Source organism: Parasteatoda tepidariorum, chromosome 9 (genome assembly GCF_982258835.1).
Source record: "Parasteatoda tepidariorum strain Cologne lab strain chromosome 9, Ptep-v5.0, whole genome shotgun sequence".
Lineage (NCBI taxonomy): Eukaryota > Metazoa > Arthropoda > Arachnida > Araneae > Theridiidae > Parasteatoda > Parasteatoda tepidariorum.
In genome coordinates, this window is record NC_141763.1 from 56361172 (window position 1) to 56374008 (window position 12837).

General features: G+C 28.2%; 1 protein-coding gene across 1 annotated transcript; it reads right to left on the minus strand.

Annotated features, from left to right (window-relative positions):
- Positions 1–260: 260 nt before the first annotated feature.
- On the minus strand, positions 261–11985 carry LOC139426845 (uncharacterized). Its single transcript, XM_071186947.2, has 5 exons — positions 11812–11985; positions 8486–8596; positions 5564–5720; positions 2503–2658; positions 261–370 (listed from the first exon to the last, which is right to left on the minus strand). Exons 1-5 carry the CDS (start codon positions 11935–11937, stop codon positions 261–263), a joined length of 660 nt encoding a protein of 219 aa, XP_071043048.2. The 5' UTR covers positions 11938–11985.
- Positions 11986–12837: the final 852 nt, after the last annotated feature.

The following is a 12837-nucleotide window of genomic DNA, read 5'->3' on the forward strand; positions in this document are numbered from 1 at the left end:
TTTTTAATATAAATGCAAAAAAAGTTCAAACTACTTTTTTTATCTTATATCTCAGTAAAAATATAATTCCGATAACCTAACATATTTTTACTAACTATTAACTGTTTTTTATGATTAAGGAATGCTAAAATATATTTTGGCTCGTAATTAGAGCGTCAGAGTAATTAGAGCGTCAGCGTAATTAGAGCGTAATTTTCCATCTGTTCCAAAGGGTTAAGCGACATCAATCTTATTTGTATCTTATTTTCAAGTATTCGTTTTCAAGAAGTAAAACGGAAAATACCCAAGTGAGAATTCCAAGCTGAAACAAAACTTAAAGCACAGTATTTCATGGCGTATTTCAATATTTCGTGTCGTTTAGCTTCTAAATCTGAGAATAATCTTTTGATTGTCGAAAAGCAAAATTTAAACGACAGCAATCTAGTCCATATTTTATCTTCACTCACGCTTCGTAATCTTCTACGTTTTAGTTTCAAAACGTTAAACGGTGAAAACTACTGATTAACAAGTCCCCGAAAATGGGATCAACTCCAACAAGGATGAAAATTCATTTTCGAATAATTTCCCTCATGATTAACGAAGTCTTTTGTAGCCGAAATTATGTGTTAAAGAATACGGCAGACCATGTCGAAAAGACAGAGATTTAAGACTGAGAAAACTTTCGAAGGAATAAAGTGGTGATTTGAAAGCTTTCTTTACAGAAAAATTTAATCTTTAAGTAATTTAAGATTTTCATCCCTGAAGCTTTCAGTAATGAGGTTGTGGAGTTTTGAAAAGATTAACTGATGTGACTTCTCTGAAATTTCGAAGTCAAAAGTTAAGGTTTTACTTATATTTTCCATGAAAGATCACAATTAATCATAAGAGATAAGATGAGATGTTGGAAAAATTTATTCTTGTTGGAGTTGAAATATTTTGATTGAAAAAAATATGCTCGAACTTTCACAAATAAGATTTTAAAAAAGCAAGCTCAAAGCTATTTACTACTTGTATCGGTGCTTGGTGCCCGGTACACATTTTACCTCACCGATTGATATTTTTTATATCAACATATATATATATATATATATATATATATATATATATATATATATATATATATATATATATATATATATATATATATATATATATATATATATATATATATATATATATATATATATATATATATATATATATATATATATATATATATTGCAATGCTTCTTTCAGAAATGAAAAGATAAAGTTTACACACCAAATTTCGAAAATTATCATTTAAGCATGTGGAGTAACAAAGAAACCTAATAAATCACTATTAAAAACGATAATAAAAGAATTCCCAGTCTGAAATTTTCCCATTTAAAATTTCTATCAAACCTAGGTAAGGTTTTTAGCTTTGTGTGAAATTCTTTTTTTATGTAGCCTTAATGTTTTTGTTGTCTTATGCAACTTTTCAGTACTCAGAAACCTATTTTAAGGTAGAGTGTGCATTTCTTGTTTCAGGTGGCGCCATCTATGTACTGGAATTCAACTTCTATGCACACACATACGTCACAACCCATATTATAGGGAGGACACATTCACACATCATCCACCCGCAGATCGTAATTTCGACTTTAATCAGAGCACAATTGATATCTGATCCAGTACCTTCAGAGGTATTAGTTTGTTATGGGAGCTTGGAGTACTTTGTAATCCCGACAGGTTTACCGAGCACTATTCACCATTTTGTAAACGAGGATCGAACTCACAACCTCTTTGACATAGGCCCAACGCCATACAAGTCAGGCTATCCCGTCCTACGTAACCTTAATGGTTCACGTTATTATAGAAAATTCGAAAGACAATTACGACTTAATGTTAGAATATTATACTATTCTATATATTATATTTAATAATAAATTCAAATTTTCAATGAAAAGTTTTAAAAAAAGAAAGAAGCAATTTACGTTGACACTTACATACAACACATCCACATCTATCATTTACAAGAACAAAATAAAAATCAGTTTATGGTTTGGTTATTTCATAAAAAATTATTTACCGTGCTATTAATAATAGAAGTATTTAATATCTCATTTCTGTCTTTAGTTTTATCTATATTTAAAATGTTCCAACTAAAAATATAAATACATTTTATACAACATTTTATATAATGCTATGACATCCTTTTACTCATATATTATTTAAAATGCATTTACAAAATTTAGAACTATTTTATTATAAATTTTATTTGAGTGTTTCCAAAAATAAAACAATTTATTTAAATGTAGGCAAATAAATGAATTTTAAACAAAGTAGTAAACTTGGGATCAATAATTTCAGCAACTGAAGAAAAGATGAATTATAAATTGGTACACGATTTCAATATTATGAAATATGACACCTAATTCAAAAAAAACAGCATATAATTTGCAACATAATGTTACAGACATAATAATGTTAAAAATATTAACCGATTAAAAGTAATAACCAGTTATCGTTAAACTGAAACTTCGAGAATAAATATTTACTTACATGTGCATTCCTCTGATGATGATGCTCCCCGTTTTCTTGTTTTAAGTTCTATATCACAAGCTTTGCATTGAATTGCTCCATAATTTTTTGAATAATGATTTAAATGGCAAGGAATGCAATATTTTCCATCCAAAAAGTGGCCTGGTTTACAAGGCACTAAAAATGAAACGTGAATTTCTTATGCCATAGCGATGAAGATATTTAATTTACATTAAGAAGTCAAAAAGGTCAAATAATTTGGAAGCTTTATCACCAAGGAAATTATAAAAAAGAACCTCAGTTAGAGAACTGCGAATTCTCAGACAAATTATGATTTCAAACTATATTTACCATCTTGTAGTTGTAGCCTAAATGTTTAAATCTGTTTTTCTAAGGCTCTGTCATGACATATAATAACGTTTTATTTGTTTTATTTATTTTTTTTTTTTACTGTATTACCGGGGTTGAACACCTGACCCAATTCTGAGCTAACGACTTTCAATGTTTAACTCAGTAGTCTTGCAATTTTAAACTCAACCCAGAAAACAAGCGAACTTTTGGATCAATCATTAAGACAAACTATGCTTCGTGGAGGCCTTATTGGTGGAACTTACCCTCTTTTACGTTATAGGGTGAGGAAAACCACGAAACCTTCCGACGGTCATCCCGATGGCAAGGGGATTCCAACTCATGATCTATCGCTTAGTAAAGTTATTTTACGCCTGCACTGTAGTCGGTGCGAGCCGGGAACAGAATTCGTCCCAACCAGCCACCGCTGGGATTCGAACCTGGGTCACCTTATTGGGAAGCGAACTCTCAATCTCCTGAGCCACCGCGGTTCAGTTATGCTTTGATTTTAATAATTTTTCTTCGGGTTTGAAAAATTTTGACACATTGGCCCATTTTTTTAAAAAAAAGAAGTGCAATAACTTTAAAAAGATTTGAATTCTTTGTCTGTTCTTGAGTCTAGATAATTCTTTGCGAAAGTTTCTTTGCAGCTTATATGTAATTCAAAGTTATATCTTTGCCCAAAATGAAAGGCTTTTAAAATGTGACTTTTTTTTTAAACTTTCTTTGATCAAAGAATGTCAAAAACACAGTTAAAAAATTTTTTAACTTTTGTTTTAAAAAAATCCATTATTTGGTGAGATTTTTCCGTATAAATAAAAATTATTAATAACAACAAAAAATTCTCCTTTTTGCAATTTTTATGAGTCTGTATAATGCAGTGTTGGAGTGACTTTCCAAATACTAAACAATCAATATTGTGAACATTTTTCATTTTCCTAAAACTGTGCTTTTTCTTCATATTGTTATTTTCATTTGTGCCCTTTTCTTAATTTACATCGAAATCGTCGGTTAAAAAACCGAAAAAACTTAATCTAACAGTCATGAAAAACTGTTTAAAAAACACAAAAGCTGTAAAAATAGCGCATTATTTACTAAAAAAAAATTTTATATCATGACAGAACCTTCGGAAAATGGCCTTCAAGTGTCTAGCTCGGGAAAGCAAACTTGCCAAACATTGCTAAATTTGCCAATGTCCAAGCTGACATAACATGAAGGTACCCGTCGATCCAGCAATAATTTGTCGATTGATTACCAATAACAAGGAAAGTTAGTATGGAAAATATACTGTTTCCAGTAGCAACTGGAAAAAGTATACAGTTGAAATTGTCGGTAGCCTAGTACCACATTAGTGACCCGAACGTGATCTGGACGTCCCTACTTCGACATTAACATGCCTGGTTTGATGGATGGAACATAGTGAACAGCTGACTTGCTATTGCGACATTGTCCCTCTCGGGCTGTTGCTACTCAGTCTCGATCACACACAACGGGAGTTTGTAAAGACACGACTGCTGATAACCACATTGGAGTAACCATGCACACAACCGCGATATTAATGTAGCTCTCACGACTAGCGCTTTAAGTCCAGTGATCTTCATACAGCTTTCACCACCAGCGCTCAAATTCCGGTCATCTTAATACAGCATCACCGGCGTCTCACAAAACAGCTATGAATCAATAAGTCTTATTCGTTCATTGAATTCTATCGCAGATAAAATTCTAGTGTGAGAGTTTTGTAGCGTAGCTACCACTACAATTATTCAATTCCAATTCACCAGTATGTAAGACATGTTAACTCGATTTTTTACTGAAGGTGCGTTTAAATAGATGATGGTTGACGATATCGCTAGCCAAGCCCCAAAATTTATTATATTACAAGTACAATGTGATCGTTAAGCCAATTTTAACCAAATTACTCTTCAATTGTTAAGAGTCTGATCTAGTTAACATAGAACCGTCTATTCTTTTTATTTATTTCAGATTGTAAGGCAGAAAGAGTAGACTGTTTTGATATGCAGAAAAGCGGCGAGTTTAAATTCCAAATTGATCACCCAGAATATTAATTTCAATATCTTTATTCTATGTCCAACATGCTTGATTGAGTAGAGCATGGTCTAGCAACACTGTTTTAACTAATCTCAATCTTGACATTGATGGGACGATTAAACTTCATTTTAAAAGTTGAATTCTGCATTCAACTAAACTTTTAAAACTGCATTAAACATTTAATATATCAAACACAGATATATTGAACCGATTAATTTACTCTAAATTTTAATTTCACAAGAACAGGAAAAAGTTTGTCTGTCCACTACATCGTTCCTTATAAATCTCTTTAAAGTTTTATTATTAAAAAATCTAAATTATTATTAAAATAATCTAAATTAAATTTTTCAGATTATACAAATATATAGCAAATTAGCAATGCGAATAAAAAAAAATCTACCAGCCATAACTATAAGACCAAGCACATGAGTTATAACGATATATAAGATTAATAGCCATAACTATAAATATCATATTTCATTTCTATCTCGGTATATTCTAACATAAATTAATGTTCGGGATGAATTCTAAGATAAAACTAATGTTCTCGAAACACAAAAAAGACTAACAAAAAAAAATATCAATAAACAGAAGAAGAACATAGAAACGATGGTATCATTCTTTATGTTCTAGATTTCATCGCGATGTACGAAATCAGCGTCAATGCAAAATGATTTACGCTTACCACAAAGAAGCTTGGAGTCAAAATCCTTCATTTCAAAGCCAGCATCACAAATCACATCTGTTTGACTGTCATAGTATGAGATAGATAATCCAGTTTTTCCTTTTGGTAATTTTAATCCCCTACCTTCCATAACCAACTCCAAAATTTCTCTTGTTGTCTGTGGAAGTTTCATTATCCTGTTATTCATGTTATCAAAATGCATTTAATAATAAATTTGAAAACGTTTATTCTTTTTCCCCCAACTTAACCCTTTATATTGCAATTTTTTTATAGTAATGTTACGTAAAAATATATTTTGCAATTGATATTAATTTATAAAAAGAAATTTAGTTAGTTTTATGCCTAAAACGAACTCGATTTATAAGGCTTTTTTTTCTAGTAGAAAAGTGGAGTTCTTAAAATTTTACTTACAGTAAAGAATTGGCTCTTTACTTATGTGCTTATAAATAACCATATTTATATTAATTCTGTGTTTATATCTAGAAATAAACTCGATAAGAAATGATCGAATGAAAGAATACATAGCGCACAAGAGAAAAATGACACCCTAGTGTTGGTCTTTATTTTACTGTCATCCACGTTTATATAAACAAAACCCTTCATTTAAATAAAGTAAGTGTAGCGGTAAAATTATATGATTAAAAACGTCATTCGCTTCAAAAATGTATAAATAGGAAGTAACAGTCGACATGCTTCAAGCACTCAAAAACAGGCGCCCATTTCCAAGACTTGCCAGAAGTGAAAGAGAAGAAACAAAAAATTTCATTGGCAACTTTACGTTTCATATGCCACTCACTGTTGTTTCTTCTCACTCACTTCTGGCAAATCTATAAAATATGTGCCTGTTTTTGAGTGCTAAAAACATGTCGACTGTTATTTCTTATTTATATATTTTTGAAGCGAATGGCTTTTTTAATCAAATAAATCCCCTTCGTGTTGTTTTTTTTTCCTTCTGCACTTTTTGAAGTTAACAGCAGATGGTCGCAAATATCAATATAAGAGGAAATTCTTATCATGGATTAATATAGGGATCAATATGAGAGGAGAATCCTATCTAGAGGAAATTATTTTCTTTTTTATATCAATCCTTTTATGTATCGCAGATATATAAGAGGAAAAATAGCCTCCCATCCACATTTAAATATTAATGAATCCCATGGAAAGTAAAGGGTTAAATATAAGTTTGCGATCCTGAATATGTAACTTTAAAATTGAATTTTAAAAAAACAATCTCAAAATATATATATTCAGGGCAGTAATTACGGAACAAATTCCGATCATATTTTAATCGAGTGAAAACATGGTACATTCTATATAGAGGGAAGTAAATAAATGAAAGTTAACATTTTTCTATACATCCATATTTATTTTCAAAGGGATACATTAAGTAAAATGTCAAACAAAAAACTGAAAATGACGTCGACAGTTTTTAGGTAAACAAGATGCATATAAGGTGCTCCGTAATAACCGCATTTAATATACATTTTTAATACCCTTTTCAAAAAGTTTGTGAAAAAAGTATACACGTCAGGAATGGTAAAAAATGCTTCAGCGAGGAAAAAGCAAAAACCGAATTGAAACCTGGCAAATTATTACTAAAAAAAGGGCATAATTTAACCTTTCTAATTGCTTAAAGAAACAGGGAAGAATGGAAAGACGATTATGAGAATTCCCTCTTCTGTTAATCATATTCTTTTTAGTATTTTCATACCTGTCTTTTTTAGTAGTGAGTTGTCAGAATTTGTGAGCGTTTTTTTTTCCTCTCTTGAATATTATCAATTTGCGACCCCTTATGAATATGCTTTTTGTTTTCCTTTTTGAAAGGGTACTAAAAATATAAAAGAAACTCTGTATATTGCAAAACAGTTTGTACCTTCTGGATCACGTAAATTTATAAATGCAACTTAATCACGCAGATTGATTTTTATTTAATAGTTTGTTCAAGTCATTTCTTTAGCACTACACTGCCAGATTAAAAATTTCACTAACTTCAAAACTACATAAATAGGTAACAGTAGTCGTCATGTTTTAAGCGCTCAAAGACAAGCAGCCATTTTCAAGACTTGCCAGACGTGAATGAGAAGAAACAAAAGTGATTTGAAATGTAAAACGCAAAATTGCCAACGAAAAATAGAAAAGTAAAAGTGAGAAACAAGAACTAGAAAAACCACAGTAGTCGAGAGAAAAAAAAGAACAAAAACAGAATAAGAAAAAACTAAGTGTCCGAGACGAGCAAACCCTGATTTTCTCCTATTGGCCACTATGGTTTTTCTAGTTTTTGCTTCTCACCTTTATTTTCCCATTGTTTGTTGGCAATTTTTCGTTTTATATTTCAAATCACTTTTGTTTCTTCTCATTCACGTCTGGCAACTCTAGAAAATGGCTGCCTGTTTTTGAGCGCTTGAAACATCTAAACTGTTATTTCCTATTTATACATTTTTGAAGCTAATTAAGTTTTAAATCAAGTAATATCTTACCACTTCAGTTTTTTTGGGGTTATTAATATACTAGATGCATTAACTGCAACAATCTAAATACAACTAAAAAATGCATTTAGAAAAATATTAATAAATCAAAATAAATATTTGTGAAAACTAATTTTTGAAATCTTATCAAATTAATATATTTTTTAAACTTGTCATACAATAAAAAAATGGTGGAAAAATGGAAACAAATTAAATGTGGAATAATTATGACTGTAACTTTAAATAATTCAAGTTCCCTATAAAGAAAAAAAGACACATTTCGATATATTTCTTTTTTTTTTCTAACAGATATCATATGACTTTACGACGAAGAGTTTTGAGATTTAGATGTCAAATGTCTCGTCATATTCCGTATATGTTTACTTTAAAGGAAACAGAAATATTTGCTGTAAGTAAAAAAAAAATAATAAAAATAAAGAAAAAAAATAAAACTTACTTTCTCAGTGACATCTTTCAATTTCTTTCTTGTACAGTCAATATCACAATTCCCATTTGGAGTTCGTCTTAGTAGGATAGATACGATCGCTTTTAAAGAAGGAACATCCATCTGAGAAAATATGTTTTTCGATTATTTTCTTATATATGAAACATATGTGTGATAGAAAATATATTTTTACAGAAACTGCCTCAAAAATATGGTGACAAAAATAGTGAAAAAAACGTCTCAAAGTATTATGATTGTTATCAAAATATTGCATCTGAAATTCATTTTTTTTTCTACCATATGAAATATATGTGTGATCGACAATATATGTTTTACATGAAAAACATTAAAAATATGTATGTTAAAATATTGAAATATTTCTTTTAAGTATTGTGTTTTCTATCAAAATATTGTACTTGAAATTCAATTTTTCTTACATGTGAAATATATGTGAGTAAAAAAAATATATGTTTTACATGAATAACATTAAAAATGTATTTATTAAAATATTTCAAAGTATTATGATTGCTACTGAAATATTGTATTTGAAATTCAATTTTTCTTACATGTGAAATATATGTGATTAAAAAAAAATATGTTTTACATGAATAACATTAAAAATGTATTTATTAAAATATTTCAAAGTATTATGATTGCTACTGAAATATTGTATTTGAAATTCAATTTTTCTTACATGTGAAATATATGTGAGTAAATATATATATATATATATATATATATATATATATATATATATATATATATATATATATATATATATATATATATATATATATATATATATATATATATATATATATATATATATATATATATATATATATATATATATATATATATATATGTTTTACATGAATAACATTAAAAATACATTTATTAAAATATTTCAAAGTATTATGATTGCAACTGAAATAATGTATTTGAAATTCAATTTTTCTTGCATGTGAAGTACATGTGAGTAAAAAAATATATGTTTTATATGAATAACATTAAAATTATATTTATTAAAATATTTCAAAGTATTATAATTACTACTGAAATATTATATTTGAAATTCATCAAACAAATCTTCAATGGATCAATTAATTTAAAACAATTATAACTATTATTAAAACATGAAGTAAAAACTTTTAAAAAATATCGTTTCTTGATTTAAAAATATTAATATAGTAATGTAATATAGTAGTTTGTTTTCATATTTTAATTTATGCTTATGAAATTGTCTTAAGGTATTTTAAAATGATATATACACAACTATTTATTTTTTGATAAGAAAACTTCAAACGTGTTTACTCTATACCAATTTAGCAAATCTGGTTAACTAACTCAAATATAAAATAAATAATCCCAAAAGACTGAAACGGCAAGATATATTAGTTAATAGTTCGATTTTCTTTAAGAAATACTTAAAGTGAAAAAAAATCAACTTGCTTCGAGTGCTCAAAACAAGGCACTCATTCTTAAGACCCTTACTTTCCCTTACTTAAGAATACTTTCTTTTTAAAATCTGTTCTGCTCACATCAGATGGTCTTGACAACGAGCGCCTTGTCTAGAGCGTTCAAAACATATTGATTTGTTCCACATTTAGCACTTTTAAAGCTAATGAAGTTTTTCCATTAGCAAGTAAACTGAAATATAGTTTTATTATTTTAAAATTCTCTATAAATTAGCTCATGATTTTGAAGATTTTACGGTGTTATTATCTAAAATATAGGTTTCGAAAAAAAATTTAACATTTTTTTAAAATCAAAATAAGGATCGCGGTAAGATTTGACACACCGCCAATTTGTTTCAAAACGATTTTGTTTTCGTTATCCACCAAAAGCAATTGTTAAATGCGTCCATGGTGCTGTTAATTCGACTAAAAACTATTCAAATGATGAGTAGAAAATAAAATTAAATATATTACTTGAGTCTTATGCTTAAACCTAATCTTCAAAAGTCAAGAATGGAACAAATGAGTGAAGAACTAGTTTGCTTACAAAACAGGATGTAAGTGCTTTACATTTTCTAAATGGCTTAGTTTTTTTTAACTAGTATAACTTCAAAAAAGGAAAGTAAAATTAATAAACTTATCTTCAAATTTAATAATCATAACATAAACTAACTATATTATACAATGCGAAATGGCAACCTCTGTAATAATTAAAATTTAATTAAAATTTCGTATATTAAATCTGTAAATTTACATGAACAACTACTGTTAATGTTTGACTGAATATTATTTAATGGAAAAAATGTATGATGATGGTATGTTTGATAATAAACAGAGTAATTTCTACTGTTAGAACTTCAGAATAAACAGACTAGAGTTGTGAACAAAAAAAATCTTTTTTCTCTAACCATTGTTGTTTTATCAATAAATAGTATTGCAATAATTTTCAGGTACTTAAAAAACTTTCTTTCGGCTGTTGATAAAAACGGAAAAAAATTTCTGCTTTTTATTTATTTATATATCTATTTTTTATTTATTTATATATTCACTTTTTATTTATTTATATATTAATTTTTTATTTATTTATATATTTACCTTTTATTTATTTATATATTTATTTCTTATTTATTTACTTATTTTTTTTGCACTATATGTTTTAATGGATCATAGATACTTCCGTATCGCTGACTTCAGATCTGCAACCGGTAATCTCTCCAATCTTTATCTCTCAGGGCTATAGATTTTTTTAAATTACATCTTTTCATCTATTTTTCATCAAAATGTAGAATTTTAAAAACGTATTACATAACAGGGGTCTCGCAAAAGTTGCGACAAACTTCTAGGGGATTTAAGGCACATAATCAGCACTAAAATTGCATAGTAAACCAAGCCCGTAAACGTCGTTATACACCGCTAGGGGCGCTTCCTTACTAGGAACTTTTGTTGTACTTCTGAAAAAGTCATAATAAAGAAACACCCCTAGTGGTGTACGAAAGTTTCTGGACATGGGTTCCTGTGCAATTTTAATCATGATAATATGGCCCTAACTCCCCTAGAAGTTTGTTCAACATTTGCGCAACATTGCTTATTACGTTTTTAAACTTGTTCATTTCGAAAAAAAAACAGACCAAAAATGTCAATTTTGAAAAAAAAATCTGTAGCTTTAGGAGAAAAACTAGTTTTAGATTTGTTATCCAGACACCCGATTTAGGCAATATTAAATCTTTGTATAACTACAACATAACATTTATTCCTCAATGTAATATTTATCATTGGTAGCTTTTACTTAAATCCATATATAATTTTAGAACAAGATTCAAGAAGACGCAGTTATAAAATATTACACAGCATTTAAATATTATTATTTTTGAAACTCCTCACTTCTAAAAGGCACATGCTACGAAGAAACTCAATATTGCATTCTTGACTTGCACAAGAGCTATGTTGCATTTTAAATCGTACAAAAGTATCAACTGCTTTCTCAGAATCACGATCGCATTTCTTCATGTTGTAGAAGAACGAAATCTTGAGATTAATCGAAGGTACTTGAAACACTGTGAGAAGAAACGTACAATATTAATGTTTTAATATTATTAATGAAATTTTATGTAATATATTGCACTTTTTTTGAAGTAATACTTTGAAATATTTCATGCAATATTAGCTTAGTTAAAACATAAAAATTTTGCAGTGCACCGCATAAAAGAAATACGAATATACAATTGCATAACTTTTACTGATGTTCCACTATGCAACATTATATTGCAATATAAATTTGAGTTAATTAAGTTAAACGCAACTCTTTTGCAAATTACCGTATAAAAAAGTTTTAAATATACAATGACGTAACTTTCACTGAAGTACTGCTATGCAATATTAATTTGAATAGATAATGAAAAACTCATATTTTTTGCAATGTACCGTTTAAAAGTAATGCGAAATATGCATAGAATAACATCAAGTGTTTGAAGTTCGATTCTTATCGGTAAATTAAGCCAAATATCACATGGATGCTAAAATTATGGAAAAAAGATTTTTTATAAAAAAATTATGTGTAAAATCTTTTGGAGGAATTTTTTTTTTAATTTTAAAATTAATTAGCTATTACATTTTATAAAAATCAGTGAATCAGTGAAATTTTTCGCATAAATTATTACTTTTAGCACAGTAGTGTTTGATTAAGAAGGCTTCACAGCCCTAGAGTAGTCTTAAAATCACCCAGTATATCCAAATTTTGACATACATGGTGTTTCGTAATTTCCACCCTTAATATATATTTTTCGAGTCCTTGTCAGAAATAAAGTTTTAAAACCTGAAAACCAGGTGACATGGAAATAATTAAATGAGAAAATGAAAAAAATAGAATAGTCATTTAAATCTGAAAAATTATTATCGATATAAATACTA